The sequence below is a fragment of the Propithecus coquereli genome, unplaced genomic scaffold, assembly GCF_000956105.1.
Source record: "Propithecus coquereli isolate 6110/MARCELLA unplaced genomic scaffold, Pcoq_1.0 Scaffold442, whole genome shotgun sequence".
NCBI lineage: Eukaryota > Metazoa > Chordata > Mammalia > Primates > Indriidae > Propithecus > Propithecus coquereli.
Genome location: NW_012150197.1, coordinates 375459 through 397442, shown reverse-complemented (window position 1 = coordinate 397442; position 21984 = coordinate 375459). Strand labels below are relative to the sequence as shown.

At 57.7% G+C, this 21984-nt stretch overlaps 2 protein-coding genes across 5 annotated transcripts in view; one reads left to right on the top strand and one right to left on the bottom strand.

Moving 5' to 3' along the window:
* Nucleotides 1-7188, top strand: part of DNAJC5 (DnaJ (Hsp40) homolog, subfamily C, member 5) — a 20576-nt gene extending 13388 nt beyond the window's left edge. Inside the window, exons 1-6 of one of the 4 annotated variants that reach the window (XR_001137899.1) lie at nucleotides 2308-2334; nucleotides 4476-4593; nucleotides 5419-5632; nucleotides 6203-6374; nucleotides 6459-6533; nucleotides 6881-7188. Coding sequence is in view for 3 of the 4 variants with exons in the window: in XM_012654628.1 (XP_012510082.1) it covers nucleotides 4487-4593; nucleotides 5419-5632; nucleotides 6203-6374; nucleotides 6881-6984 (597 nt within the window). In the remaining variant the exon portion in view is untranslated. The other 3 variants (XM_012654627.1, XM_012654629.1, XM_012654628.1) reach the window with 3 other exon arrangements.
* A 9640-nt stretch (nucleotides 7189-16828) lies between these two features.
* Nucleotides 16829-21984, bottom strand: part of UCKL1 (uridine-cytidine kinase 1-like 1) — a 13747-nt gene continuing 8591 nt past the window's right edge. The window contains exons 6-15 of the mRNA XM_012654626.1: nucleotides 21116-21305; nucleotides 20981-21042; nucleotides 20210-20226; nucleotides 18039-18137; nucleotides 17877-17970; nucleotides 17733-17795; nucleotides 17539-17661; nucleotides 17310-17417; nucleotides 17082-17238; nucleotides 16829-16996 (exon numbers count right to left, since the gene is read on the bottom strand). Coding sequence (XP_012510080.1) covers nucleotides 16917-16996; nucleotides 17082-17238; nucleotides 17310-17417; nucleotides 17539-17661; nucleotides 17733-17795; nucleotides 17877-17970; nucleotides 18039-18137; nucleotides 20210-20226; nucleotides 20981-21042; nucleotides 21116-21305 — 993 coding nt within the window. The 3' untranslated portion in view covers nucleotides 16829-16916. The remainder of the gene's footprint in view (nucleotides 16997-17081; nucleotides 17239-17309; nucleotides 17418-17538; nucleotides 17662-17732; nucleotides 17796-17876; nucleotides 17971-18038; nucleotides 18138-20209; nucleotides 20227-20980; nucleotides 21043-21115; nucleotides 21306-21984) is intronic.

Here is a 21984-nt window from a genome sequence, read left to right as displayed (position 1 = left end):
GCCTCAGCCTCCCGAGTAGCTGGGACTACAGGCATGCGCCACCATGCCCGGCTAATTTTTTCTATGTATTTTTAGTTGTCCGATTAATTTCTTTTTGTATTTTTAGTAGAGTCGGGGTCTCGCTTTTGCTCAGGCTGGTTTCGAACTCCTGAGCTCAAACAATCCGCCCGCCTTGGCCTCTCAGAGTGCTAGGATTACAGGCGTGAGCCACCGCGCCCGGCTGATATTAATTTTTTAAAACCCACAAAACTTCATTTCTCTCTCCTAGTATCACATATCCTAAGAATGAAATCAGAGACTGTCATTCGGGGCTTAAGTCTGTCTTTTAGTCATAAGACTATGTTCCAATTGTAGCTTTTAGAAGTTCATATTGCCTGACAATGGTTAGTTTTTAACTAGAAGGTTAACTTTTGAAATGTGTGTGAAATGGTATAGAAATCTAAATTTAATAATTTCTATGCTTGGACAACATTTATTCCATTTCCTGGCTCAAACTGTAGAATGCCAGTTTTTAAGTATTTATTTTGTAAGACAGGGTCTTGCTGTGTTGCCCAGGCTGGTCTTAAACTCCTGGCCTCAAGTGATCCTCCTGCCTTGGCCTCCCAAAGTGCTGGGATTACAGACATGAGCCACCGTGTATGGCATAGAAGGCCAATTTTAATAATGTTCACAGTAGTAGCTACTTCTGGAACGGGCTGTTCATGTACTATTTTCTAACAGGGCCAGCAGCCTTTATCTTAGGCTTTGTGTCTGTTGAGAGCAGCTACAGACAGTACGGAAGCAAATTGCTATGTCCCAATGAAAGTTTATTTGTAAAAACAGGTAGCCTGTTCTAAAGACTGGAGAATTTTACGTTTTACTTTATTTTCTTGTATCTAATGTTCTTCAAGAACAAATAACCTTAATTATAACAGATAGTTTCTTTTCTTTTTACTGCAGGCAAAATTGACATACAGTGAAATGCACAGATCTTAGCTGTGAATTTCAGTGAGTTTTGTATAATGTATACATTTATGAAATCACCACCCCAATTAAGTTACAGGATATTTCTTTCTTTCTTTTCTTTTCTCTCTCCCTCTTTTTTTTTTTGAGACAGGATCTCACTGTCTCGGTATGTTTGCCAGGCTGGTCTTGAACTCCTGGGCTCAAGCTATCCTCCTGCCTCAGTCTCCCAAGGAGCTGGGATTATAGGTGCGTGCCACCGTGCCCAGCTAAGTTATAGGATATTTTTATCAAGGTAGAAGATTTTCCTTCACCACTCTTAAATAGTCACTTTACTAATTTATATCATGATAGATTATTTTTCCTGTTAATCTTTGTATAGACGGAGTAATTTTGTATCTAGTTTGTTTTCATTGACATAATATGTTTGAGATCCGTCTGTGTTGTTGCTGGTGTGTGTCATTCTTTTTATTGGTGAATGGTAATCAGTTCTGTCAGTGGCCATTTGGGCCATCTCTCCACTTAGAGCTAATATGGTACCAGTTCTCGTAAACCCAGAGACCTTCGGTGTCCTCAGTCTGTCGCCTTGCTGGAGTAGCCCTGTGCGCTACCTCACTTGCATTGTGCCCCCAAGCCAATGTCGGTGATTTTTGCTTTAAACCATCTTGTGTATTAAAAAAAAAAAGGAAAAAAGGTCTTTTACCTAGATTTGCGCTTTCCAGTGGTCTTCGTTCCCTTCTGAAAATCTGGATTTGTATGTGGTACTATTTACCCTTAGCCTAGGTAACTTTCTTTGGCATTTCTTGTATTTTAAATCTTTGCGATGCGTTTTTCTAGTTTCTGGTTATCTGAAAATGTCTTTATTTCACGTTTGTTTCTATAGGATGTTTTTGCTGGAAATAGAATTCTGGTTTTTTGTTTGTTTTTTTAAATTTTATTGTGTATACTTAAGGTATGCACCTGATGTTATAGGGTACGTGGATCATAAGATGGTTACCGTAGGCGAACAACTTAACGTAGCAATCATCTCACATAATTACCCATTTTCCCCTGTGTGGGAATAGCTGCTGTAATCTACTCATTTACCAAAAATCCTGAATACAATACACTATTATATAGTGAGTCTCATTGATTTATTTCGAAATGTTAAATCCAGCTTTCAGTCCTGGAATAATTAATCATGATGTATATAACTTTTTCTATATCGTTAGATTCAATATGTTAATATTTTGTTAAGGATTTTTGCATCCATGTTTATCAGGGATTTTTTTTTTTTTTTTTCCGAGACAGGATCTCACTCTGTCACCCCGGCTAGAGTGCAGTGGCGTCATCACAGCTAACTGCATCCTCAAACTCCTGGGCTCAAGCGATCCTCCTGCCTCAGCTTCCCAAGTAGGTGGGACTACAGGCATGCGCCACCACACCTGGCTAATTTTTGTATTTTTTGTAGAGACGGGGTCTTGCTGTGTTGCTCAGGCTGGGTGGAGATTTTTTATTATAAATTTAGTTTTATTAATAGAGGGCTATTTAGATTTTCTGTTTCATTCTGTGTCGATTTTTAAAAAATTATTATGGGTACATAATAGTTGTATATCTTTATAGGGTACATGTGATATTTTGATAATGTTTACCCTGTCTTAGTGATTATTATAGTCCATTCTGTGTCAATTTTGGTAAATTATATTTTTCAAGGCATTTGTCCATTTCTTCTAACTTTTCTAATTTCTTGGAATGAAGTTCATGACATTCTTTTATCTTTTTCATGCCTCTAGGATCTGTGGTGATGAACCCTCTTTCCTCATGTTGCTGATGTCTGTTCTCTTTTCCTTGGTCAATTTTTTTGTTGTTTCAGAAGAACCAGCTTTGGGCTTTGTTAAATTTCTCTGTTGTTTGTTTTCTGTTTCATTCGTTGCTGTACTTTATTATTCCCTTCCTTCCATTTCTTTTGGGTTATTTTGCTATTTTGTAGCATCGTGAGGTGGAACCTTAGGTCTTGATGAATGCGTTGTGCAGTGTTCTCCAGGAACACAGAACTAATGTCTTTCTCGGTTCCTTCTGCCTCTATCTATCTACCTTCCAAAGGAGATTTGTTGCGAGGAGTTGGCTCACGTGATGGTCTGCAGGCTGGGGACTGAGGAAAGGTGGGGTGTGATCCCAGTCCCGGCGCAGGAGACCAGTGCTCAGCTTAGCCTGGTCTGTGTGTGAGAGAGGAAGGGGTATGTGTCTGAGAGGGAGGTGGGGTTAATCCCAGTCCCAGGGCAGGACAAGACCACTGTTGCAGCTTAGCCTGGCAGGAGGAAAGAACAGGCAGATTCCTCCTCCTCCACCTCTTCCTTGTATTCCCTCACCCCAGGGATCCAGGCATGGGTGAGGCCCACCTGTGTTGGGGAAGGCACTCTCTACTTTACCGCGTCCACGAGTTCTAAGGCTCGTCTCATCCAGAAACGTCCTCACCGACAAATGCAGAAATAATGTTTAATCTGGGCACCCAATGGCACAGTCAAGGTGCCACATAAAATTAACCTGCACATGTGTTGTATTTTATTACTCAATTTAATGTATTTTCTGTCCGGCCTCAGTGGCATATACCTGTAGTCCCAGCTAATCTGGAGGCTGAGGCAGGAGGATCACTGGAGCCCAGGAGTTCAAGAGAAGTGTGATCAGGCCACTGCACTCCAGCCTGGGCAACAGAGGGAGACCCTGTCTCTTAAAAAAAAAAAATTATAGTTTCCCTGTGATTTCCTCTGTGGGCTACACGTTATTTAGAAGTATGTTGTTTAATATCAAATATTTGAGGTTTTCCTATATGTCTTACTATAAACCTTTAAATTAGGGTTTCTGATTCTCTTAAGGTCAGGGCACACTGTGCAATTTCAGTGCATTTAAATTTATTGGAATCTCTTTTAGGGCCCAGCATGTGGTGTGTCTTAGTCAGTGCACAGTGTGTGCTTAGAAAGACTGTTCTGTAGATGGTGGTGGTTCTGTGACTGTCAGTTGGGTCGTGGTGGTTTGAGAGTGTGGTTTTATCTTTTTTTGTTTTTGTTTCTTGTCTCTAGAGACGGGGTCTCACTGTGCTCAGGCTGGTGTCGAACCCCTGAGCTGCAGCTATCCTCCCACCTTGGCCTCCCAGAGAGCTAGGATTACAGGCATGAGCCACCATGCCCGGCTGGGTATTACATTTTTATCCATTCTGACAACCCCTGACTTTTAAGAGTTTCATTTTCATTTATCTTTTAACTCTTTTTTTTTTTTTTTTTAACTTTTTAGCTATACTTCTTGTTTTTTATGTAGGGTTGCTCTAGGGATTAAAATACATACCTTTAATATTCCAGGGTCTGCTTAGGGTAGAATATTGTGGCCTGTCCTGTCCGGTGTAGCACAGGACTGCTCCTCCACACGCCCGTATAAACCGCACAAGATGGTATTTTGATTTTTTTGCTTTGAACAGTCTTACGGAATAAAGTCCATCAGCTCCACACTTGATATTTTCATTTGTACTTGTTGACGGTTTTTTTTAAAAAATTTTTTTGTAGATTAGCCTAACATGGCAGACCAGAGACAGCGCTCACTCTCTACCTCGGGGGACTCACTCTACCACGTTCTTGGGCTGGACAAGAATGCAACCTCAGATGACATCAAAAAGTCCTATCGGTAAGAGGCCACGCATAGGCCACCATGTTCCCCTTAGAAGGACAAAGAAGCCCTCCTGTGGTTTTGTCAGCATTTTACCAAGAACTACGCACGTACTTTGTCCTGGCAGACTTGGTATTTAGCTGGTAACGGTTCTGTTGCATCTTTGTGTGCGGTGTGCTCCTGATAGCCTAAAATTGTCATATTAATGCTCTCTTGGCCACAAAAAATAGCACTCTGTAGCTCTTACAGACTGCCCACAGTTCCACAGGGGGTCAGGGTTTGAGCTTGTTGAGAGACCGCCTTGGTGCAAGCAGAGCTTTGGAACGGCTAGAGGAGTTGCTTGTTTTAACACGGTGATGGCGGTCTCTTTGCTCTGTTGTGTTCTTCCAGTTGAGCTGGAAGAACTTAACTCTCAGGTACGGTTTCATTTAGTAACCTGTGGGAGACATACACCATCGTTAATTCAGACAATTCTAATAGTCCTCCTTTTGTGTTCTTCGTGCTGTGAAACTCACTAAATATTAAAATGCTGTCACTATGCTCTCTACGCTCACCGCCTCTTTGAGTGTGCAGTTAGCCAGCTGGGACGCCAGGGCTCGGCGGTGGGGCTTGCCTTCGCGCTGTTGAAGTTACTGGGGCCCAGACCCCTCACGCACCTCGGGACCTCTGTGGGTGGGTCAGGGTCGGGGCGGGGGGGTTGCCCTGAAACGACCCTGACATTCTGGAACTCTAATACGCTGGAAAGTGAGTGGCAGGGGGTAAACATTTCTTCCACGGGGCCTCCAATGGATAAGCGTAAAACTTGAAACTGAGATAAGGCCAGGAAATGATTTTGGTTTGCAGGAAACTTGCCTTGAAATACCACCCTGACAAGAACCCCGATAACCCAGAGGCCGCGGACAAGTTTAAGGAGATCAACAACGCCCACGCCATCCTGACGGACGCCACAAAAAGAAACATCTACGACAAATACGGCTCCCTGGGGCTCTACGTGGCGGAGCAGTTTGGAGAGGAGAACGTGAACACCTACTTCGTGTTGTCCAGTTGGTGGGCCAAGGTGAGGGGCAGGCGGCGAACCACCAAGCTGCGGGGCCCTGGGCACCTCGTGCCTGCTAGGACTTCAGACCCGAAGGATCAGTGCGTTTGATTCACACATTCGCACTCCCGAGGAGTGGTTCCTTTCTCCTCTCCGTGGCTGGCTCGTGGCCCGCGGTGAGGATCAAAGTGCACAGGACGCAGAGCGAGATCTGTGCGAGCCCCTCGTAGCAACACTGTGTTCTTCTGTGAATGGCTCCAGGTTCTCAAAAGGATGAGGTGGGGAAGAAGCCTTCGCTTCTTATTAGCATTTCTTGTTTCCTTATTTTATTCCCAGGGTGCATCTCATGTGAGGCCTAGGGTGTGAGTCATCCCGTGGCCCTTAGCTGCAGGAAGCCCGGCTCTGGCTGTTACTTGTCAGCCGTCATTCCCGTCTTTAAACATTTTTCTTTAAGCAACTGATCTCTTTCTGTCTCTTGTGTTTAGTTCTCTCTTTATACTTCATCTGGGAAACGATGCTCTTGGCGTGAAGCGTGCCACGGCCTGCCGGGGGTCTCGGAGGCCGTGCAACGCCAGCCCCTTGTCTCCCCAGGCCCTGTTCGTCTTCTGCGGCCTCCTCACGTGCTGCTACTGCTGCTGCTGCCTGTGCTGCTGCTTCAACTGCTGCTGCGGGAAGTGCAAGCCCAAAGCGCCCGAGGGCGAGGAGACGGAGTTCTACGTGTCCCCCGAGGACCTGGAGGCGCAGCTGCAGTCCGACGAGAGGGGTGAGTGCCTGTCCCGGGACCGTGTGCGTGCGTGGGCAGAGCCGGCGCGGGCCCTGAATGCTGTCAACCTGTCTTGTCAAACAGGAGGGCACTGACACTGTGCCGCGAGTGTTTGTGGTGGCAGCTGGGACTGTTGAGGTGTGAACATGGACCCTGGAGGTAAAGCAGGCGCAGAGGGCTGTCCCCACCCGTGACCTGCGGTAGCCATAGATCCCAGGGGCCGAGAGGCGGGGCGGGTGGCAAGCAGGTGGGCAGGGGCTGAGGGCCAAGGGCTGGCGGTGACTGGAGGTGCCTGAGGAAAGCCGTATTGGGTGGAGGTCAGCGAGTAGCCTCTCCCCGTGGAGCGTTTGTCCAGGTGACCGAACGTCGTGTGCAGGATGGCGTTGATGGGCGTGGCCAGGCGGCTGCGCTCCTGCAGTGCCCTGTGTCTGCCACACAGGACGGTGTTGACGGGCGAGGCCAGGCAGCTGCCCTCCTGCAGTGCCCCGTGTGTGCTTGCTTTTCAGAGGCCACAGACACGCCGATCGTCATACAGCCAGCATCCGCCACTGAGACCACCCAGCTCACGGCCGACTCCCACCCCAGCTACCACACTGACGGGTTCAACTAAGTCCAGGAGAAGCTGTGGTCACCGGCGATCAGCGCCTGGCCACCCCAACCTTAGAATCATGAACTGTAGTCACAGACATGGGGAGGCTGCTGCCTGCCTGCCGCGGCTGCGCTGGGCCCCTCCTGCCACCTCCACGCCCGCCCAGCATCGACCCTTGACCCACGAAGTGCGTAGCATGCAGTATTTAAAGCAGTGTAGCTACGGTCTTCTTCTGTTTTTCCTTTTTTAATAGCATGTGTGGGGTTATGTTCCATGTCTGTGTTGTGGACGTGCGCGGCACGGCCGTGTCAGCTGGACGGTGGAGCTGCCTCGGGGCTTTTGGTCAGGTCGGTCCAGTGAGAGTTGATCGCAGCCGCCAGGTGCTGCCCGGCCAGGTGGGCGAGGAGAGGAAGGAGCTGCCCCTTCCTGCCCTGTGTTCTCGGGGGCCGGAGGCAGGTGCTGCCTGGCGGAGCTGCGTCTCCGTGTTGGCCTCGGGGTCTGGTCTGCGCTCTGTGCGCCCAGCCCCAAGGCCGCAGCAAAGTTCTGATGTCACCTGCCGGGGAAGGGGCTGGGCCACGTCCTCCCGGGTACCACCAGCATCCTCGTCGTTCCACGTGTGTGTGTTGGGCACGGTTTACGCAGGATCTCTTCGCCTTGTTGACAGGGCTGCACAGTGGGATTTTTCCCGTGGGTATGTTTGCTGTGGACGGCATAGGCAGGGCCCCTTCTGAGACTGAAGCCACGTTCTCTGCGCGGTGTTCCTGGCCTGGGTCTCCTCGTCAGAGGACTGTGAGGTTCCCGTCTTCTGAGCAGTGTCCTTCGCCAGTATGTGGGAGGTCGTTTGCATTCCTGCCCCTTCCCAGGCAGCGAGCTGGATTGTCGGGGCCACGTCTCCCCTCTCCCCCACCCTGGGTCACCCTCCACATTCCTTCAAGCCACCTGTCCTTTTGTAATAAATCCTTTCTGGGCCTTTAGAACCACGAATGGTAGGACCAGCCCAACCAGTGACAGTCAGAGGACTGTGAGTTCTGGTGTGGGTGGCGCACGGCTGCCTGTACCCTGCCCTGGTGACAGGCAGCCCCCCAGAGCCCCTGTGTGTTGGCCAGAGCTCCCCCGACTCCACATGCCTTCGCCCGTCCCCGACGATCAGGCGGGACTGGAGACGCTGGGTCCCTGAAGGAAGGGCTGGACCAAAGGTCCCTGGGCCGCGGGAGGGTTGGGTCCCAGGGAGGTGAGCGGCCAGGCCGGGGGATCCCTTTGGGAACTGCTGAGAATTGGTCTTTCTCCCAGACCGTGTGGGGGCTGAGGACGTGTGGGTGACGTGCCCGTGCTGGCCCAGGGCTTGGATCTGCCACAGCCCTGGCCGCTGGCCGTGCAGGCCACCCCTGCCCTGGCCCCAGAGCAGAGTCCGGGGGCTACTGTTTTCCGAACATGCAGCAGAGACGACAGCCAGGAGGAGGTGTGCTCTCTGGCTGGGCCAGACCGGAAGGTGGTCCTGAAGCCCCCTCCTCCCCGCCCACCTGCCGACTCTGGCCCACCCGCGGCTGTGAGAGGGGGACGTGTCAAAAGGTGCTGCTGGTGGGGGCCCAGCTGGCCCCCGGTAGATCCATCATGGCCCTGGGCTGGCTGCCGGCACCAGGCCCTGCGGCAGCTTGTCCCACTTTGCTTTGCTTTTTGCTCATTAAAATGATCATGAAGACTTTCGGTGAGAGAGAAGATACGCACTACACTGTGTTATTAAGTTAGAAATAATTCGTTAAAATCAGACCCCCAGGATAAGAGATCTATTGTTTGACCCATCCCGGAGCCGGGGAGGAGGCGAGATAACGGGGAACCTCTGCTGACCCCAGTACAAGGATTCAGTCTGAGGTGCTGCTGCAGCCTCGGTGACTTTTCTAGAGACAGCTTAGGAAGTGAGTTGTTTCTCCTGGAATGGCAACGAGCCAGGCTCCACCTGGCCTCCGGGGTTCTGCACTCAGCTCTGTGACTAGGGTACGCCTAGGCCCCGTCACACTGCCCAGGTGGCCCCCTGCCAGGTGGCTTCCCAGTTCCAGAACCAGCGGGCGCGGTGGCTCACGCCTGTATTCCTGGCACTCTGGGAGGCCAAGGCGGGAGGATTGTTCGAGCCCAGTTCCAGAACCCCACTGACTGTTCCTCAGAATTGCACAGCTCCCCCGGACGGCGGGGCGTGGCAGACAAGAGCAGCAGGTCTGGAGGTTTGTGGACCCCAGGCCCCTGCATAATTTGTAAAAACTAAACATAAATCGAGGATGGCCATGACAACAACTCTCATGGTGATGACCGTTAGTTACCACAGCGGAGCCCGGACAGCCAGGGCGGGCGCTCTTCCCACTAATGACCCTGAGGCAAAGCCCCTTTTCCGTGTTTCACTCTGTCGGTTCTAAGGCTTTGTTTTGATTCAAGGAAAAAGATCTTCCCGGTTTTGTTTCCCTCTCTCTCGAGTGGACGGCTTGTTTCCCTTTTAATAAGCAGAGCTGGTGTGTCCTGAGGCAGCCCGAGCCCCTTCCTATTCTCCCTGCCGGACCAGGACCCCCTGCAGCCCCAGCACCCCTGCCTGCTGCTGCTGGTGACAGGAGCACCCAGCCCCCTCCCAGGCTGCGGGCGGCACAGCTGTGTGTTGCTGGGGGGGTGGGGTGCCGGGTCGGTGTGTGTCGAAGACCCTCCGGTTTCACAAAGGGGTCCCTCCGCGGTTGCTGCTGATGTGTAGATTTCTGTTTCCACTCAGTGACGTGGGCTTTTCTTGTCTTCCTTTTGGCTTTATTTCTAAACTGCTTTAGATATTACTGCTTAATGTGCGTGAACTTTCCTAGTTCTCTGACGTTCGGTCGATGCAGCCAACGCCCAATGGGGACCTTGTAGAGATAGAAACCCGCGTGTGCGCGGTTGGCGGGAAGCTTCGTCTCCTTGTTGTCAGCTGCTGGACTTGGCCACGAGGGTCCGGTCCAGGAAAGGGTCCATAGCACAGAGCAGTCAGGACTGTCCTCAGACCTTCTAACCCGGGTGTCACCAGTAGCGGTGCCCATTGTCCTGTGGAGCCCGTGGCAGTCAGTTCCGGGTGAGCCTCGCGCTGGAACACCTCCCCGTGCAGCTGGGGGTCTGGGAGGGACCCACCGTCCCTGCCCCAGACGGGGTGGGCGCCAGCATGCAGGCAGAGGGCGGGGTGGGTCCTGTCCGTCCGCTGCTGGCTCTCAGCGGGCCCTGCCGCGGGTGGCTCTCGAGGGGTATGAAAGTGACTGATCTCGTTCCTCTCCATGTTCTGAGCTGTGCACCGAGCGGCACAGGACCGACCTGTTATTTTGGTTGAGTCATCCTCCTGTGGAATTGGCAAAAGCTACATTATTACTGTCCTTACAAGCACGGTTCGCGTTGTCACATACTGTGAGTGTGGGCTGTGGTGTGTGTCCGTGTGTGTACATATGTGTATATGTATATATCACGCAGCAGGCGTGTCATGCTGCTGTCTGGCAGTGAAGCAACGAGTACAATAAACGTTGGCTCCAAAATGGCCTCTGGTTTCTTGGCAAGTCGGACAGGACAGGGTCTCCGGGTGGCGGGCGCACAGAAGGGCACGCTCAGCCGTGGTGCGCAGGGCCGGCGTGAGGGTGACTGTCACGGCCACATGCCCATCCCTGGGGGCTGCCGTCCTCACCTGGTCCACAGGCGTGTGTCCCGTGTGGATCTGAGTGGTGACTGGGAACCCTCCCCTCCCTTGAAGCATTAAAGCCAGTTTTCCCAGCAGCAGATACGGGTGGGGAAGCCGGGAAGGTTCCGCCCAGACCCAGCCTGAGGTCCGAGCAGCAGGGCTCAGGGGCCTCAGCACCGTCCTCCAGGGAAGGGGCTGCGGATCTTACAGGCAGCACCTTTGGGTAGATTTTGTTTTCCTGGAAAATGGGGTTAATGTTTCAAGCCAAAGGAGGGGAGGAAGTTTACACTGAAACATACATACCTTGTTTTTAAAATGAGATGCAGGTGCGTGGAAGCCAGTCGTCCATGCACTGGCTTTGTCCTCTGACTGGAATCGGACCGTGCTGGGTGCAGGCCGTGCCAGAACCTCTGGCCAGTCCTGGCTCCCACACGCACATCTAAGGGCCAGGCTGGTATCGCATGGTGATCGCCGTCTTGTGTGTCTGAATGTTGACCTAAAATAAAGATAACTGTTGTAAAAATAAATGTTTTCACTGCAGACCACGTGCATGTCTTATTCACTGATTTCCTGCAGAATCCTGATCTTGGTGAGTCTCGGACTGAGGGGGCAGCTGACCTTGGGACCCCTGCTGGGCCCCGTGGGGGCTGGGACTTCCCTTCCCTCCTGCCTGGTCCAACAGTGGGCCCATCCCCTCCCCTTGGTTCCATTTTCTTTTTTTTTTCACCCCTCCCCCCAGGGTTCTGTTTTCTGAATGCCAAGACTGCAGTGACAGGAAGGGACCTGTTGGCCGAGGTTTATAAACCAAGAGCAGCTGGGACCGCGGGTTCTGGAACCCTCGTGGGGCATGTCCAGCTCCCGACAGTTGAAGCCCCAGCGGCTTTCTTGCAGCCGTGGCTGGCTGCCCAGAGTAGGTCACACCTTACTCGTGCCTAGTGGTCGCCCTGTGGCCTTGGTGGCCATTCCAAGCCAGTGGCCACCAGCCCTTCGTCCAGCCAGCTGTCCGCCTTGCTGACCACTGCCAGCTCCTACCTGCCTGGGCCTCCGAGAACCCTCCCTGCCACCCTCTGGTGCCCACTGGTGACAGTCTCTGCCGGCGTCAGCCCCAGGAGGAGCAGACTGCCGCTGGTGAGCACCATCGGGAGCCAGTTCTGGGCCTGAGCCTTCAGCCACACCACGGGCCTCCGTCCTGAGCTGGCCCCGGAAGGTAGGATGAGGCAGCGTCTGGGTAGCTGTGCTCTGGTACGGGCGGGTCAGCCCCTCCTGTCCTCTGGGGCAGTGACCGCCGCAGCTGAGCCTGTGTTCTTTGCTGACCTTCAGGCAGCTCCGTCTCCGTGTCTACCTGGTGTCCTGGCCATAAGGGACCGAGTTCCCAGGGTTGTCCTGCTTCCTGCCCCACCCAGGGTACCTGGACATGTGGCTGCAGCAATTTCTTTGCACCAACTGCCTGGATGTCTCCAAGCCAGGGCGACCTGACCCTGTGCCCTGACATCTCAGGGTAGAGCCCATCCTCCCACCCGGCCCTCCAGGAGCCACAGCCACTGGGCATGTTCCGAGATTCCCTTCGCCTCAGCACCTGGGCAGGGGGAGGAGCAGGTGAGCCCGGGCCCAGCCAGGCTCACCTGGACGCGGTGCAGGCTGTAGCTACCCTGGGCTCTCCTGGCGGTTTCCCCACCGCTGGGATAAGCGTTGGTCCTGGGCTCCTGCGGGAGGCACCTCTGGCTGGGGGCTGTGTCCCTGAGGGTGCTGTTCCGCACACACTGGGGCCAGGGAGGGGCCCGCCTGGGTGCAGCCGGGACCGACCTGAGGCTCTTGCCCAAGGACCCTGGGTCAGGGCAGTAGGACCCTCCTGAAAGCCCCGGAGGCTCACGGGTCTGGGCGCCTGGTCAGCTGCAGCTGCCACCTCCACGCCCTGTGACTTGTCCCTAATGCAGACTGCAGCCACAGGGACTCCCCCTCGCTGGCCTGCGCGGGCTGCAGCAGGAGTCAGCACCTTCCTGTGCCCTGAGGGCGAGGCAGAAAGTTCTCAGAACTGAAAAGCAATTTAAAGCTAATTTTAAAAATATTTTGGGGGAAAAAGCATAAAAATACTGAGAATAATGTAACAAACACCTTGAAATCTATTCAGACCTCAGAAATACAAAATATTAATAATTTGATTCAGATTTTCCATTTTTTAAAAATGACAGCACTGGAGGCCAGTCTGCACCCCGTCCCCATTTCCGCCCGTTTCTGTCCCTGGTTTCAAACCTTGTCTACCAGGGTCAGGCCCCACAAATAATGTGCACCGTTGGTTTGTAAAATTTTACATAAATCGTACACACTGTACTAATCACCCGCAGTGTGAGTTTGTCATTCAATATAGTTTTTTAAAATCTGGGTGTGGTGGCGCAGCCCTGTAGTCCCAGCAGGTCGGGAGGCTGAGGCAGGAGGACCACTTGAGACCAGAAGTCGGGTACAGTGAGCTGTGATGACGCCACTGCTCTCCGGCCTGGGCCACAGAGCCAGACCCTGTCTTAAAACTGCACGTGGCTCCAGGTCTGGCCCTACTGTACCTGCTGCACAGAACGTGCCCGCGAATTGCTGCTGACTGGCCCTGGTCCGCTGACCACACAGGTTTTGGGGAAAGGAAGCCGCCCGGGGCGGGACGGCGGGGGTGGGGCTGGAAGACTCCGTGACCGGGGCCCACTGCCCTGCGAAGGGGCCTCCCTGCCTGCCTTAGCGCTGTCGCGCGGTCTTTCTCGTTTGGTCTCCTACATTTAATTAGGTAGAGTCCACGTTTGTTATAATTTTAAGTGTTTCATATATGGGATTCTTTCAGAGAAACACGAAATGACACCAGGACTGAATGATGGACGTTCTGGGGGCGGCGGGACCCCTGGGACCGCTGCCCCCGCCCCTCCTGGCCCAGGGCTGCGCGGCCCTAACCCTAATCGCCTTCCCGCGCCGGGGCTGGGCCTCCAGGTCTGCCGGAGACGCGCGCGGGGGGCGCCGCCAGCCGTCCCCTGTCACCTGCCCGCGCTGCAGCAGGCGACCCGGGCCGTGCAGCGCGGCTCCAGCGCCGAGGGTCTCCCGGCGGCCCCGCCCCGCCGCCCGCTCCGGCCGGAAGGAACCGTCGCTGCGGGGAGGCCGCCGTCCTCGCCCGCCCGCGCGCCCCTCCAGGTCCGCAGCCCGGCTCGCTTCTGTTCCAGAGGCCCCCGGCGCCACCCCAAACAAGGCCCGCGGCGCCCAGCTCCGCCGCGGGCTCCCCGAGCTCCGGAGTCTCGCAGCGCCCGCCCCGCGTCCGGGACCCGAGCGCCTGCGCCCAGCGCGCTGTCCGCCCGCCCGAGCGCAGCCGCGGCCCCCGCCGGGCACGCTCTCGGCTCGGCTCCACCCGCGCTGGAACCGGGGCGCCCGGCGGGGAGCAAGGAGGGTAGGCGCCGGGGCGGGCCGTGGCCTCCAGCTGGAAGCCGGTTGGCGGCACGTGCGTGGACCCGCGCCCAGAGCTAGGTCCGCCCGCTCCCCGGCCGCCCCGTGGATGTCACCGCTGAAGTCGACCTTGCCCCCAACCCCGTCCCTCCAGGGCCAGCATCCTCGGTCAGACCCTACATGCGAGCCGCCCTCCTCCTCCTAGGCCCGGCGAGGTCCACCGGTCCACCGGCTCCCTTCCGCTCCCCACACCTGCTTCCCCGCCGCCTTGCTTAGGACCCTCGGTGGCTCCCCGACCCTCCACTCGACCTGCAGAGCCTGAGAATGCCACCACCTCGGGGGTCCTCTCTGGCTGCCTCTTGCCTCCACACAGGGCGGGCACCTGTCCAGCCCTGCAGGCGTTTCCTCCTGAAGGCCCCTTTCCAGGATTGGTCCGTCAGCACGTGGGCCTGCAGCAGGTGGGGGCCCAGGGATGCAGGCGCATTTGCTGCCCTCTTCCTGACTCCAGGGGGCCCATCTCAGGCACCAGGTAGGGCACCTGAACCCTTGTCCATCCCAGATTTTCAGACCCTACTGCTGATAGCATGTGTCAATGTGACACCCACATGTGCCTCGTGCTGCGGAAAGACCCCGTCCCCTGGCACTGGGCACCCTGGGCTTCCCTTCCCACCAAGCCAGGGTACCCATCACCCCCCATGTCAGACTCCGTGGGGAAGGGGCAGCACCTCACGGGCTGACGAACCTGAGATTGACCCTGAAGACTCACCATTCTCAGGTTGGACAGTCCTGGAGGCACTGCCCTGGGCCGCTGGCAGAGCCTGGGCAGGCAGGCTTCTCCTCGAGGACGCTCACACCGAGTGTCCCGGGTTTGTGTCCAGCCTGCCCCGCTCCCTCCTGGGCTCTGAAGAGTACCTCTGGGCCGAGGCCCCATGTCACTGCTCCCCTCAGCTTCTCTTGCCAGGTGCCTGCCCAGCACCCCTCAGCCTCTGCTGGGTCCAGAGGAGCCCAGGTGGCTGGAGGGCAGCACAGGGCTGTCTGGCTCCAGCCCCACATCAGCCCTTCAAGGGTTTCCTGGGGATGGCCCCCGCCCTCCCTGGAGAGCACGGCCCAAGCCGAACCCCAGGCCCTGCCCACACTGGACGCCCCCAGTGTCTGCAGCAGCTGTGTTGGGGTTTGTTCTCATGGAGGCCTTGGACGCTGGATCCTGGCCCTCTTTCCTAGGACCAGAAAGTTCACAGGGGCTGGAGGAGTTGCCCCCGACCCCCACTGGCACCCTGAAAACCCTCCCCCAGGGCTATTTGAAAGGTGGCCCACCTCTGACACCCCACAGGGCTCTGGCAGGAAGTGGGCCCAAGAACGCCCCTAAATTGTCACCTAGCCTTGCCAGGCCCTGAGCTGCCCCCCAGTACGCAGACCCCAGCCTAAGGCCTGCCAGCAGCACCACAGCCTCCACGTGGGCGGGGGTCTGAGGCAGGCTCCAGCGCAGGCCTCCACTGACCCTAAGAGGGAGGAAGCTGCCTTTCCCTCGGGGCTGGGGGCAGCTGGACCCTCCTTCCAGCCCTGAGCCGCATGGTGCACGGGTGTGTGTCTGTGGGTGAGCGCTCTGTGTCGCTGTGCATGCTGTGTGTGGGGGGTGCTGGCACACGTGTGCCTCTCCAGGAGCCGATCAGCCCCTGGCTGGGGCCCTCCCAGGACTGACCTGGCCCCTGCCAGCTCCTGGTTAACCATTTCCACCATCCCTCTTCTGGGAAGACCTGGATGAAGGGGAGAGGCGCCTCCTCGGGGCGCACAGGGCAGGGCCAGTGTCGCCCAAGCGTGAATGAGGGAGGGTTAGGGCCAGGAGGGATGGGAGAGGGGTCTACTCACCAGGGTAGGGAGGGAAGACCCTCCTGCTGACCTCTGAGCCCTACCTTGGTCCTCTGTCCCCGGTGGTGGCTGGCTGCCCCCTGGACAAGCCTCCTGTCTTTATCTGCCTGCCTTGGCCTGGCCCCCACCCGGTGACTTCCTGTCCCCACCTCCTCTCAAGCTTTTCCATGACAAGGCCTTGCGGGGGAGGGGAGACCAGGGAAGCAGGAAAGAGGCTAGAGCAGGTCTGGAGGGACAGAGGAGGGAGCCTGCCTCAGGGTCCTGCCTCAGGGTCCCAGCCCATCCCCCGCAGCTGGGCCCACGGCCCACGGGAGCACTGGGTATCACGTGAGCACGGATGCATCATGGACGCCTCATCCAGGCAGACTCTCCACGGGCAGCACGTTTGGAGGTGGCCAGGGAAGCCTATCATCCTTGAGTCCAGGAGCAGTGTTGGCAGGGCTGGACGTGGCGTCTAGTCCTGACCTGCGCGGCTGGTCCACTGAGGCCCCGGCCAGCTCCTTGCAGCTGGGGCCTCCCTCCCACAGCCGCCCACACGCCAGTTTCCGCTGGGTCCCTTGAGGTACAAATGTGTGGGCGGCAGGGAGCAGTCACAGGGTGGGGCTGCCTCTTGTGGGCCCCAGGTGGCCCTGTCCCCTCCCCAGGTCCAGGCCAGGTGGGCACTAAGCTGTGTGGTTCTTGGGGACCCAACTGACAGAGCTGGGAGCTGCAGGCCCCATGCCTCCATCGCTTGGTCTGGCCCAAGTGCAGGACGGGAATGCCTGGTCCTGCTGGGGAGGGGCCGGGCCTCGTGGCTCCCAGCTCCTGCAGCCGGGGGAGCTTCCACAGGCCACGTCTGCCAGGGATACCACTCCTGCACCATAACTAACCAGCCACACCTCTGTTTTTCTAAAGCTTTATTTTATAAAATGCATAGAGTAAGCTATATTGATGACATTTTAAAAATTAAAATAAGTTATGTGTTGTACGCTGCAATCCTGGGTAAGCGGAAGTCAGGTGGGGACTCGGTGGGCAGTTAACCTGTGGAGGCTCCTTCCTCCTCATCGCTGCCATCAGGGACCGCGTCCGTCCCAAAGTAGCGGTCACCAAAGTTCCCTGGAGAAAGAAGCCAGCGTGGCAGGGCCTCCTGGGGCCACCCCCTACCCCCCACGCCCTGCCGAAGAGGCCCAGGCAGCCTCACCAATGCCCGGGATGATTCGGAAAAGGTCATTGACTCGCTTGTCCACGGCCGTGGTGATGATTTTCACACGTGGGAATGCGTAGGCCACTGAATGCACGCCCATCTCTGCCATGAGCAGCGACAGCAGGAAGATCTTGTCCTCGGGTACGTCGTGGTCCTGCCGAGCACAAGGGGCGGGTGAATGCCAGTCCGGGCGGGACCGTCTGCAGCCCGCCGCGGCCCACTCACCAGGAGCACGCGCACAGCCATCATGGCCGCGGCGCCCGTGGACACCGTGCAGTCCATGAGGATCACGTGGTCGTCGCTGATGTCCTTGGGCAGCCGGAGGTAGTGGAGCTGCAGGCAACGGGGGTCAGGGCCACGTGTCGGGCGCCCCCAGGCCCCTCCCGTAGGCTGCCTCTGACTCCGCTCCCCGCTGCCCGTCCCCGCAGCCCCCAGGCCGGCCCCGTCCCGGCACCTCCGGCTCCCCCGTGAGCTGGTTGGTCTGGATGAGGATGGTGCCGATGCGCACGTCTTTGCACACGGCACGCAGCGCAGGCTCCATGGTCTCACCGGCCCGCAGGATGGACACGCCGGTGATCTGGGAGCGGAGGGGCCGAGTGAGCCCCGCCCCCCAGCCGCCGGCCCCGCCCCCGGCGCACGGGCGCGTACCTGCTTCCCGGAGTAGCACCTGCCGGCATAGTCCTGCCCCTGCGGGGTCTGCACCACGCAGTCCTGCACAGACCGTGGGGCACCGTGAGCGCAGAGACCCCTCCCCAGCCCGGCTCCGGCGCTCCCACCCCACTGGCTGCGCACCTGGAAGGGCAGGAAGGAGAGTGCGTGCTCTATGAGCAGTCGCATCAGCCTCTTGGAGTAGAAGATGAATTCGTCGCGGCTTGTCTCCTTGTCCCTGTGGGGCCAGCGGTTTAGCAGGGGGGGGGGCCCCCGGGCCACCCCGCCCTGCAGGTGGGCACTCACCTGATGATGGTGTGCATGCCCCGTACCTGCGGCGTGCTCTTGAGAACGCTCAGCGTCCGCGGCAGGGGGTGGCACTGGTGGGCTGAGGCCAGTGCGGCCCTGGGGACACAAGTCAATTGGGGACACTCAAGAAGGGCTGTCTTCTCCCACAGCCCTCCCCCACAGGACAGCCGCGTCGCTGTGAGGGCACACCTGCGGGGGCACGGCTGATGTGCAGGGTGGAACCTGGCTGCCCCCCTGCGGCTGCCCTGGGGGCAGATGTCCCCCCACCTCAACTACCAGGCAAAGCGAAAGCGCAGTGGAAGGCGGGGCGCTGACTGTCGGGCAGGAAGCCAGGGGCCGGGCTGTGAGGCGTCCCCCTCCAGTCCAGGACCCTCCCGGGCTCAGAAGAAGCAGAAAAGGGCCAGGCACAGGGTGGGCTCAGGCATGCAGACCCAGCTCAGCCCCCGGAATGGGCCCTCATCCCCAGCCCCTCTGTGGGGGGATTAAGCTTTGGCTCAATCCCTGCCCGGCCCACCCTCCACGTGGTACGTGGCCCCTCTCAGGAGGACGGCAAAGGCGGCTCAGTGTCACCTGACTGCCCCGCCCTGCTACCCCAGACCTGGAGAGGGAAGAGGGGTAGGGCCACGAGGAAGGGCAGGCGCAGGGGGCGGGAATAGGAGGGGGGGCGAGAATAGGAGCAGGGGGCGGGCCCCGGGCAGGCACAGGAGGCGGGGCCCGGGCAGGAGCAGGGGGTGGGGCAGGAATAGGCGCAGGAGGCGGGGCCCAGGCAGGCGCAGGGGGTGGAGTAGGAATAGGAGCAGGGGGCGGGGCCCGGGCAGGCGCAGGGGGTGCGGCAGGAATAGGGGCAGGGGCGCGGCCGGTGCACCGCTGGGGCAGGGGCAGGTGCAGGGCTGGGGCCGCGCAGCAGGAGCAGCGCACACAGCAGCACTACAACCAGAGCACACTCTGCTCACATATCCCAACGCAGCTTCCTCTGCTCACCAGGTGAAGAGCGTGTTCGGGGAGGGTAACAAGGCAGGAGACGGGGTTTACACAGAGGAGGAAGAGAACAGAGAGAAGCCCACTTAGTCGGGGCAGCAGGGGCAGTCCCGGCAGAAGTCAACAGCGCGGCCACCAGGCCTGAGGAAGAGGCCGGGCCTCTGCTCCCGGGGCAGGAGCGCCAGCCACCGGCCCAGGCCCGCAGCCCTTCCCTGCTGCCACCAGCAGCACTTCCTGGCTGAAAGCGGCGCAGGGCCTCTGGCCACCACTTCCTTGGCTGACCAGAGAATGGAAACTGTAGCTGGCCGTATTCAGGCGTTTTTCTCAAGTTGAAACCCTGGAAACTTTTTTTTTCTGAGAACAAAGGCTTCAAGAGGAAACTGCCGTGACAAGGCCTGTGGGTCTTGGTGGGGCCAAGCAGAGCCTCATGCGGGGACAGGAGGCGGGGGTGGGGGTGGGGAGGGTGCGCAGCTGGCAGACGGGCCATGGAGGCATTTCCAACGCACAGTGCACCCTTGGGTGGTGTATGGGCTCTCCATCCAGGTGGCTCAGCCGCAAGCCTCCCAACTCCACAGAAAGCCTGGAAAGGGCAGGTCCCTGGTGGCTGGCCACACGAGGCAGGGGCTCACTTCCCTGCCTGCCTGCCCTCATGCTGGGGCCGTAGGAGGCAGCCCCAGACCAACCAGAGCTCGCTGCCTACAGCACCAACACTGCTCCTCTGGCCTGAGTCGCACTGGGCTCGAGGACGAAGGTGAGATAGAGCAGGACCAGGATGGGCAGGGACGAGGCCAGGCCCTCACCACCCAGAGTTGCTGGGCCCCATGAGATTGGTCAGAGTGGCTATAACAGGCACCCTCTGTCTGCCGGGTTGTGTCTGTGGTCACTGCTGTGGGAGCCCGGCAGTGCTGTCTCAGAACAGCTGTGCTCTCTGGAGTCGAATCCAGAGACAGCGATGTTAGGGAGGCTCCAGCAAGGTCTGTGTGACCTTGGTCATGCTACTTAAACTCTCTGTGCCTCAGTGTCCTCGTCTGCCAGCAAGGAGAGGCAAAGGCAGGGCTGGGACTGCTCCACACCACCCCTTCTGTGTCTGGGGAAGGGCTGCCTGCCTGCCTGGGTCACGGCCCAGACCCGCAGCTCCATGTGGATGTTGGAAATGCCTCCATCTGTGCTGACAGCTGCACGAGTCTTACCTGACGCTGAGTTCACGCTGTGGCAGCAACACAGGAAGACACAAGGGAACGGTGACGTGTCAGTGGCCGGGGCAGGTGGCCAGGCCTGTCCCACCCAGGAGTAGCTATGCTGCAGCCCCATGGGAACATGGCCAGCCAGGGGAGGTGGTGAGCTTCTGATGGCCTCTAACCCTGGGCCAGGACCTGCAGTTCTGGGCTGGGGCAGTCAGAGCCAGGGCCCCTGGGATCTGTTCTGTAGGCCTCAGGCCTCTAATAGCCTGCTAAGGGGTGTGCCCAGAGCCCACCCAGGATCCAAAGCCCAGCCGCAGAAAGCCGCAGGGCACATGGGAGCTCCGGTGGGACTGTCACTCCTAGGGTGACCCACTGGGAAAGAGAGGAGCTCTGGTTCCACATGGGACTCAGCACTGAGACCCCACAGTCCTGGCCGCTCTCGTCACCCTCGGAGGCTGGCAGGGACAGGAGTGTGCCCTTCTGTGCAAGGCCAAGCTCAGGCCAGGTGCACTGTGGGGGTGGGCCCTTGGCTGGGCCTGAGCACTATGCTGCCCCCGTTTCCTCAGGGAACCCAGGCCCTGCCCAGCACACAGGCGGGCGCTGAGCTGGGTGACCAGGCTAACCAAGCAGGGACAAGACACTAGGGGCCGGCACCTTGCAGGGGACCGTGAACGCACAGGGGCTAGCTGAGCAGGCTGCTGTGGGTGGTGGCAGCAGAGAAGCAGGGACGGGGGCTGGGACGGGCTGCGGGGACACGGAGCCCGCGCCCGGGGGGCCTACCTCCTCCAGCTGGCTGTGCACGTGCTGCACGATCAGGTCGATGGCCACTGCGTTGCCGCTCCCTGGGAGGACAGGGAGGAAGGTGACGGGGGCTGGGCCACCCGCCTGCTCCCCGCCAGCGGCCTGCGGGCTCACCTCTGGGCACCACGATGTCGGCCAGGCGCATGGTGGGCTGGATGTACTGGTCGAAGGCGGGCTTGACAAACTTGTTGTACTGTTTGATGACGCCCTCGATGTCCCGGCCCCGCTCGCTGATGTCCCGGCGCAGCCGCCGCACCAGGCGGATGTCGGAGTCCGTGTCCACGAAGATCTTCATGTCCAGGAGCTAGATAGGGACGGCGAGCCCGTGGGTGGGGCCTGTCACCAGCACGGCCAGTGTGGAGGTGCCAGGACCAGCTCCAGCTCCTACAGCGAGACCTCCCGGTCTGTGCACCAGGCCCGGGGCCACCTGCCCAAAGGGCCTGACTGGTGCAGGGGCGGGTGTGGGTGTGGGGTGTGTATATGCACAGGTGTGCGCGTGTGTTTGGGGGCAGAGTGCTGTCTTCCAGGCACAGGAGGACAGCTGGCGGGTCAGGCGGCAACAGGCTGGGTGGCATGTTCACTTGAAGCTCCCACAAACACACTGGGAATGTGGGGCTCGGTGAGTTCAGGATCTGGCCTGATACACCTGCAGTGGCCATGTGGGGGACTGGGCGCTGCTATGTGCAGAACAGTGGGGTCCTCTGGGCCTGTGGCAGGGGCAGGACTTGGGGCCTGGGGCCAGGCAGACCTGGGTCAAATTCGGTTCTGCCCTCGGAGGCCCATGTGACCTCAAACTCCCTCAAACTCAATGGCTTTGGGTCCTTACCCATCCCTTAGGACTACAAGGAACAAGACCAACAAGGAGAGTAAGACCCCGTCTCTACTAAAAAATAGCAAAAAACCTTGTTCTACTACTTAACCCCCCTCCTCACTACTGCACTTGACTAGTCTAAAAATAAAAAATAAATAAAAAAAAAAAATTG